This window comes from Mus pahari, chromosome 9 (genome assembly GCF_900095145.1).
Source record: "Mus pahari chromosome 9, PAHARI_EIJ_v1.1, whole genome shotgun sequence".
Classification (NCBI taxonomy): domain Eukaryota; kingdom Metazoa; phylum Chordata; class Mammalia; order Rodentia; family Muridae; genus Mus; species Mus pahari.
Window position 1 is genome coordinate 6,027,151 of NC_034598.1, and position 9,204 is coordinate 6,036,354.

The window sequence follows — 9,204 nt, forward strand, 5'->3', positions numbered from 1 at the left end:
TCTTTCTTTCTTTCTTTCTTTCTTTCTTTCTTTCTTTCTTTCTTTCTTTCTTTCTTTCTTTTCTTTCTTTCCCCTTAATCCATTCTCTGCATCAAGTAGTTGAATTCCAGATTCTAAAAGTAAATTTGACAGGGGTGAGGCTTGGAGACTGGGGTGGGGGGCAGCCAGATAAGTCAGTGGAAAGCCGATTGCTGTTAAGTCTGGCACCTGAGCTGTATCCCATGATACACATCTGGTAAGCAGTGCGCCAACTCCTTCAAATTGCCCTCTGGCCCCATGGACGTACATAACAATAAATAAATGCAACACAAAACTTCCTTTTAAGAGTAACTTGTCTATGTTCAACATCTGACTTATTAGTTCAGTGACCTTAGGCAAGAAACTTCCTCCTCCTTTAGCCGTGGTTTCCTATGTTTGATTCCAGTGTCTGTACCACCGCCAGACTGATTTGCTGCTCCTAGTCAGTGATGGCTTTATCTGTGTCAGTTGGCCCCATTTGCCTTCCTCATGCCGTTTTAATGTTAATACGCATAATTTTACTTGGAACACTCATATACGCATTTATACATGTAAACACACCCATCTCTCACATATCAATTCTTCATGAGAGATTTATCTCTCCATATCAAATGTTTTACCTTCCATCCATTCTTTACTTCTTATGGTTTATACCCAAACTAATCCACTGAAATTTTTGTTCACTAACTGTCACTAAATTCATTTTATGTCTTTACTTTCTGAGCTTGTGGTACTGCTTAGGAAGCCTTCAAATGACTGCCTGTGCTGGTTGCTGAGACTCTGAAGCCTCCTTTGATTGTCCTCGTACCTGCGTGGTCATTCATCTTGGTGCCGCTGCGCATTGTTGCTGTTTTTTCTTTCATATTGGTGATGGTTTCTTGGGGACTGCCTTTATGTCTTCATCTTCTCCCTTCCATATTTATATTATTTATTCATTTTTATGCACGTGACCTTTAAGTTAATATGAATGTCTCAATTTTCCTCTTGAGTTCCCAGTCAATATATGAAACCATTAACAGGGTAAATAAACTAGCAGTGCAGTTAAGAATGAGGACTCAGAGAGAAGATTTGATGTGAGCTTTATACCCTTTTCATTTTTGTTTGTGTGAGTTTTAAAAAATACATTGTGGGCTGTGAATGTGAATATGGGTGCCTGCAGAGGCCAGTGTCATTTGGTCCTGTGAAGCTGGAGTTACAGGTGGTTGTGAGCCACCCAGTGTGGTGCTAGGAACCAACCTGGGTCCTTTGCAAGAATAATATGCCCTCTTAAGTACTGAGCCATCCCATCTCTCCAGTCCTTTTTGTGTGATTTTTAATACCACTTAAAATCTCTTGAAGATTCATCACTTCCTTTGTAAAATGTTAGCATGGACTTGTAGTAAGGTCTGCTTGAGGTTAAGCGTTTGTAATATATAACCTATTCAGTATATAAGCGAGCTCAAAAGTATGTTAGCCAGGCCTGCAGGGTTAAAACATTATGACTGTGCCTGTTCATTTTCAGTGGGACCTCCGCTAGAATGTCCCACTGTCCTAAAACTCAGAACGCTTAAAGCTGTTTTTAATTTTTCTGAAAACAAAATGACAACCAAACCAAAACTACTTTTCTTTTATTCATTACATTTTCAATAAACACATGACCACCATTTGACTTAATCTCAATTCTTCCCTAATTTACCATCCGTCTCCAGTCAGTTCTTCAGGTGTGACCATGTCACCCTTACAGTTCTCCTGACTCTTTGGCAGATTTTTGTCTTATAACTATCAATCTAGGTTTTCAACCGTAGCCTCCTGATATGATAGTTTTGTTTGCCTGATATTTACTTCTCCAGCAAATTATATACTGCTTCATATTTAAGTTGGCTGACTGTAACCTGACTTCACATTTTAAGTAGGCTGGCTATAATCTGACTTCAGACATTTCTTTCAGTTTTGACACTAGGCTACATACAGTATCGATGGCTTCCCTTCCTGAATATACTGCTTTCTTATAACCTTTACGGTACCCTATTATGTTAATGTGAAACACTCCTCCCTCTCTTCAGAGAGTTGAACCTGTGGTTTGTTTAACTTCCTGCTTAGACTGCTCATGAAGGCATTCCGGGAACACCTCTGCCCCTCAGTTCTTGGCATAGTACTTTTTTGCATTGTTGCTGTTGCTTATGTTCCCTATTATGAAGGAACAAACATTTCGATGGTAACACTGTCTCTAGTGGTAGAGTTATGGTTGATATTTCTTTGGGGAATTTTTAGTGGTATATATGAAGTTATTTCTGTATTTTTTTTAATATTGGAAAGCAGAAAAAGATTTATCCATTATTGCCACAATTGAGATGAGGGACCAAGACATCTAGCTAGGAACCCCCCTCCTCTTAAATACCAGTTTATCTTCAGCATCCTGAAGTAAGAGTAAACCTTAGAAAGCAAATATGTACACATTCAAATAGTTTTACTCAAGGTGTGACCCAACCCACTGTTGACCTTGACTAGACCTGAGTTTTACCCTTTAAATTAGTCAGCATGTTGTTAGACCTGTGTAAATTCTTTTCTAGAGGTAAGTTTCCTATATAGCTGGTGCCTTTTTCTTCTCCCAGCATGAAGTTTCTAGGGGACTCCCTCCCCACTGTGGTAATTCTTTGTTTTAGTAGTTTGAGACTCAGTAGTTTGAGACTCACAAGTGTCTTTTAAAAAGTCTTCATTTGTCAAGATCAGTTACAATTTTTCGTTTTCAGTTTAACACCTACATCTGAAAAAGAATGCAAGTAGGAACCAGGGTTAGAACATGTTTAATTAGTGCCAGGTAGCCATGTATGAGAACCATTTGGGGGCTAGAAAGATGGCTCGGCAGTTAAAAGCATGTGTTTCTCTTGCAGCAGACCCAGGTTTGGTTCCAAGCCACCCACATGATGGTTCATAACCATCAGTAATTCCAGCTCCATGGGATGTCCTCTGACCTCCATGCAAGTACACTTAGTAGACAAAAATACATGAAAGGAAACACTTGTGCACAAAAAATAAGTTAAAAATTGTTTTAAATAAAAAATATTTGAAAAAAACCCCAACCTGTTGGCTTTTAGTTGCCCTTGGAAGGGCTGACTCCATCTTGGTGATCTGAGACGGGATCTTGTTGGAAGCCTGGGCTGGCCACAGGCCTTCTTCCTGCTTTGCCTTGCCGAATGCTCAGAGTATAGGCAAGCACTGCCAGGCTTAAGATGAATTTCTCTAATTTTTTTCCCTTAGGTGGTTTTAATTTTTTCCCATTTAATCCATGAATTGATTTTTTTTCAATGAGAAAAATTCATTTTACTTAAAGACTATGGTTTAAACTTTTAACTTGAAATAAAATACATATTTCTAGAAAAAAATGAAATGAAAATTTTGAGTATTAGTGGGGATTTTTTTTTGTCCTCTATATTTCTGTAATCATTACTTCATATGATAATGAACATAATTCTATAACTTTCTTTTTCTAATTTAGGATATGTGAACTTTTGCAAAGTGGAGCCATAATGAATAAATGTTACCAGCCTCATGAAGCGCATATTCCCTACCTCCTACAGCTCTTCATTGACTACAATCTTTATGGAATGAATTTAATAAACCTGGCTGCTGTCAAGTTCCGAAAAGCAAGAAGGAAAGGTACGGTTACTTGTCAAGGTCAGAGTAAGGGTGCTGTGTAATCAGGGCTTGCAGAGCAGTGTGCATCGTGGGTAAAGGACAGAGAGTGCTGAGAGTGGGGTTTGAGGTGGTCAGGGAGTGCTTTGCAGAAGATATTCTCTGGAGCTATAGAGGTTAAGAGCGTTGGCTGCTCTTCCAGAAGACCCAGGTTTGATTCCCAGCACCTACATAGTGCCTCACAACTATTTTTAATTCCAGTTCCAAGGAATCGATGCCATCTTAAGACACCAAGCACACAACTGGCAACTAGACATTCTTACAGGCAAAATACCCATATACATAAATTTACTAGTTTATGGAGATATTTACATGCTGTATAAATCACCTGCTCCTAAGGAGACACGTTGAAGATGTTTCATGTGTTTGGAACTATATAGGCATTGTCATAGATTTCAAATATTTTAGTCACTTTGAAAGGAACTTTTTTATACTTTGGTATTGAAATCTGCAAACTTCCCAACCCTGCAACTCCTAAATAATAATAAACTTTTCTGTTTGTGCATAGGTACCTGAGTGGTGAATTAGTTAAACTACCTTGGCTTTCTGTAGGTTGCACACCTGCCTAAAAGCTCTCTGGACGAATGCACTCACCCTGCACATGCATTCACACACACACACACACACACACACACACACACACACACACACACACGCGCGCGCGCGCACGCTCAAAAAATAGCTTATTTTGGTATGCCTTGACTGGCTCAATGGCTGGGCATTTCTAATCCTCCTTGCGGCTAGCTATATTCTCCCCTCCAACTTCGCTGAGTCTTCTTGCTAAATCAACATTCCATCTCTGCTACCCCAGACCCAACTGGGGAGTGGCTCCAAGGGCCACTTTCTCTGGAATTCTTACATGCCTGGTTGCTTTCTTTCCTGCAGTTCTTAGGTCTGACCCCTCTGCTTTCCAGCTGTGGAAAGTGATCCTCCTCTTCTCCCCCTCTCACTTGGTCTCTTGCCAGCACAATCTAAAAGCCCCACCCTGTCTCCCTGCCCAGCCAATGGCTGTACCTCAATTCTTTATTATCAATTGAAGCCAGCTGGGGGCAGGGATCCTCAGGTCTGGAAGCGCAGCTTTTTGGGAGCCAAAATAAGACAAAAAAGGCATTAGAACCAATCCCTAACAGGTACCCATCCTGTATATCTAGTATTAGTAGAGATGTGGTTCATAATTTTTCTACTTAATATCCTAATATGGTTAATCTGTGTGTCGTGGATTAGAACTTCATTCCTTAGAGTGACACAGTAATAGTCTGCTGTGTGGATAACATACATTTTTTCCCAGTTGGTGGGCATTTGGAGATTTTTTTCCACATTTTTACTCTTGTGTACACTTGTGTACAAACATTTTTTTTTTTGAACATATATTGGGAATAACATTTCTGGGTTCATTGGTCTTCCTTTCCTTTACATAAGAGTGTATGTGTGTGTGTGTGTGTGTTTGTGTGTGTGTGTTTGTTTATACACATTCACACATGTATTTGTGTAGGCAAACACTTTACCTATTCTTCCTTTCTGTTTCTTTTAGAACAAAATAAAGTGGACATTTTCTTCTGGCCAGCGTGTACCTTCTGATTGCCACATTTCCTTCCCTCGTTGCCATACTTCTTTAGCCAGGGACGAACATTTTTGTTTGAATTTACTAAACATTCTCCTTTGGTTTATTCTTCCTATTCTTTTCTACCCAAACTTCTTTTTGTGCCCATGAATACTGGGCTATACTTCCAGATCAATATCTTTAAAAAAAAAATCATTTAAAAACTGTAATAGTTGAATAATAGTAAACACACCAAAAAATGCAATATTAATAAAAGTTTTAGACTAAAAGAGATAATAGTGTAGTAAGGATGATTTTTGCTCTGAGGGCATATGTTTATCATGGGAAATTTAGAATCTTCTTTGAGGCAACCATCCCTGTTATAAAAGAAACCCAAACCCAGGTCTGCCTGGCAGGTGGCAAGTTCAGAGTCTGATAGGACTGCCAGTAGATGCACTCTTTAGTTGAACACAGATGGAGAACTTGAACATTCTTGAGACATTCGATCTAGTGTGGGTCTCCAGGACTAGAACATTCTCAAACCCAGAATGTGAGCTGAGAGATTACTAATCTGGTAATATATTTGGATCTGGTTGAAGAAGTGAATGTAGATCCTCCCTAGAGCGTACTCTCTTACTAGTACTACTTACTGTATATTAGATCTAGTCTTCATAAATAAAACCTAGAAAACACACCTCAAATCAGCAGAGAATCCAGATATTGTCATTATTAGTGGCTATTGAAAAATTAACATTGTAATCTTTGTCAAGGATGTTATGTGCAGAGTTCTACTATACAATGTTATATTCACCAATAGTTTTTAAAAATAAATTGGCTCACCAACTATTAATAGTATCTTTATGTGGAACAATTTAGTTTCAGTGAAAAACTTCTTTTAGAAAGAAAATTTTTGTAGTGACAACATATACTATATACTACATTTTTAAGTCCACATGATCAATACCGTGAACCCAGCCTATTACTATTACTCCCTTTCAAAGACCAAATTTATTTATTTATTCATTCATTCATTCATTCATTCATTTATTTATTTATAAACTATAATACTAGCTAATAACCTCGTTTAAACAACATTCTTTTCTCAAACCTTTTGGTGATTGGAGTATTATAAAATCTCTCATAAGGAACCAGATGATCCGAATGAGTAGTTTTCTTTAAATCCTAAAAATCATTAAGAAAAATGTCAGATAAGGAAGGATGAGATAGGCTTGACCTCCTATTGATTTCTTTGTGAAAGGTTGGCATCTTGGAGCCCAGAAATAGGTTCACACTTGAAACAGCTCACATATAGTCACCTTAACTTTGACGGTGGTACTGTGATAATTCAGTTGAAAAAGAATAGTCATTTCAAAAATTTTTGAATGTAGAATTGTTGGATGTCCACATATTATGACTGGGACATATAGTTTATTGGTTTATGCTGTGTATGTGTGTGTATGTATGCACATGCACACATGCATCTGTATGCAAATTGAATCCAGAGATCTGTGTATCCTAGACCAATGTTCTACATGAACCCACATCCCTCTTGTTACTTTTCATTTTGACATGGGGTCTCACTAAGTTGTTCAGGCTGACCTTGAACTCAATCTGTAGCCCATGTAGGCATTGGACTTATAATAGTCCTGCCTCATTTGCCTTAATTGGGATTACAGGCCTGCACCACTATTCCAGATGAATTACACATTTTTAAGTCATTAAAATGTATTACATGCATATGTAAAATAATAATATAGATATATGAAATAAGTATATGTATGTCAAAAGTAAAATATCAAGTATTTTAGATGAGAAATCTACCCATCCTTGAATTTGAAAAGGAAGTTTTAGATATATCTATGAGGGGGAAAGTTGGTAAGTTGGATTTTCTTAAAATTTAAAACTTTTGCTCAGTGATGAAAACACATTTTAAAGAGTGAAAAAGAAAAGGCTGAAGACATATCACAGCAGTTAAGAACACTTGCTTCTCTTACAGAGCACCCAAGATTTCAAGCATTCACATGAAGTTTGCAACAATCTGTAACTCCAGTTCTAGGGATCTAATTCCTTCTTTTGTCCTCTATGGGGACCAGGCACACACACGGAACACATTTATCCAGGCAGGCATATACTCATACAGGTAAAATAAAAATGTATTTCCCAGTAGATCAGTTCTTTGAAAATTTTGTACAGTGTATTTAGATCATATTTACTGCCTCCCACTATGCCTCCCAGATCCATACCGTCTCCTCCTCACCCAGTTTTGTGTCCTATTTTTCATCTCCTCAAATACAGTTTGTGCTGGCCATTTCCTTGTAGATGTAGAGCCTTCACTGGAGTGACTGACCTGTGAGGGACCACACTCTTACTGAAAACTGACTTTCCTTTCTCCAAGAGTTCCACAGCTTCAAGTGGCTGTCCAACTCCCGTCTCCATGCTAGAATTTTGCCTGGTTTAAGCTTGCATAGGTTTTGTGCATGATGTCTTTACTGCTGTAAATTTGTATATGCAATTGCCCCGCTGTGTCCTTGTTAGTACTCCACTGCTTCTGACTCTTAGAATCTTCCCATCATCTTTTCTGCAATGATCCCTGAGCCTTAGGAGGAGGGGTAGATGTAGATGGACTATTTAGGTCTATGCGTTCCACAGTGTGTGTGTGTGTGTGTGTGTGTGTGTGTGTAACCTTGACTAGTTGTGGGTCTCTCTGTTGATCGCCATCTACTACAAAATGAAGCTTGTCTGATAACAGTTGACAATTGTGCTACTAACCTATGCGTATAATTATAAATAATTAGGATTCTCTCTAATACTATGCCCATTTAAACAAAGTAATAGTATATTCTCCTTTAGGGCCCGTGGCCTGTCTAGCTACCAGTTTATGTCTCAATGTCAGTGCCTGATAATGGATTTCAACTTGTGGAACAAGACTGAATACAACCAGACTGTAAATGGCTTCTCTTAGGACCTTTGTGTCACTGTTGTACCAGTGAGCTGGTCATTTTTATAGCTTGCACAATTCATAGCTAAGTAATATTGATAGTTACGTTTCTCTTCTTGTGGCATAGCACCCCGCAAGCACTATGGAATCTAGCCAGTAGGGATAAGGCTTCTAGGTAAATAGTACCTTGATTTCCTTGTGTTCTATGAGTCAGTTATGTGATATGTTTTCAATAGGGTTTTACCTTCAAGTTCTAGAGAGTAATTAAGAGCATTGGTAGTACCCTATAATTCACATATATCATATAAGCACCTCTGATCGTCTTTAAGGGGCTCTTGAACATCCTCTAGAATTTCATAGCCATGCCTCTATCATCTTGCACTGTTATCAATATTATTCTCTCAGTTTGGTGACTACTGGATATTACCTCACTTGGTAACAACCCCAAAAGAGCTAACCCATTCCTGGTTCTGAGCTTTTTATTTGTTATTCTCTGGTGTTTAGTAGGGACACTGTTGCCCTGTTATGGGGTGATTGTAATTGTGTATGTATCTATTTAGTGAGACTTCTCATGTGACTTCTTGAAATGTTTTAGTGTGCATTATCCCTCCCTGTGGTGGTTTGAATAAGAACGATGCCCATAGGCTAATATATGTGACTCTTTTGTTACCAGGGAGTAAAACTATTTAAAACAATTTTAAATGATTTAGAAGGATTATGAGGTGTGGCCTTGTTGGAGAAAGTGTGTCACTGGGGGTGAACTTTGAGGTTTCAGAAACCTCAAAGAAACCTAGTCTCTCTCTGCCTACAGATCAGGATGTAGAGCTCTCAGCTGCTTCTCCAGCACCATGGCTGCCTGCATGCCACCAATGCTCTCTGCATTGATAATAATGGAGAGTAACCTCTGAAACTGTTAGCCAGCCCCAATTACAAGCTTTCTCTCCTTTCCTTTCCTTTCCTTTCCTTTCCTTTCCTTTCCTTTCCTTTCCTTTCCTTTCCTTTCCTTTCCTTTCCTTCCCCTTCCCCTTCCCCTTCC

General features: G+C 38.6%; 1 protein-coding gene across 6 annotated transcripts in view; it reads left to right on the plus strand.

Moving 5' to 3' along the window:
• The window catches only part of Rev3l (REV3 like, DNA directed polymerase zeta catalytic subunit), a 159,074-nt gene that overhangs the window by 62,120 nt on the left and 87,750 nt on the right, over positions 1-9,204 (plus strand). For all 6 annotated transcript variants that reach the window (XM_029542501.1, XM_029542503.1, XM_021205182.1 and 3 more), the window contains one exon: positions 3,494-3,654. In XM_029542501.1, the coding sequence (XP_029398361.1) occupies positions 3,494-3,654 (161 nt within the window). The remainder of the gene's footprint in view (positions 1-3,493; positions 3,655-9,204) is intronic.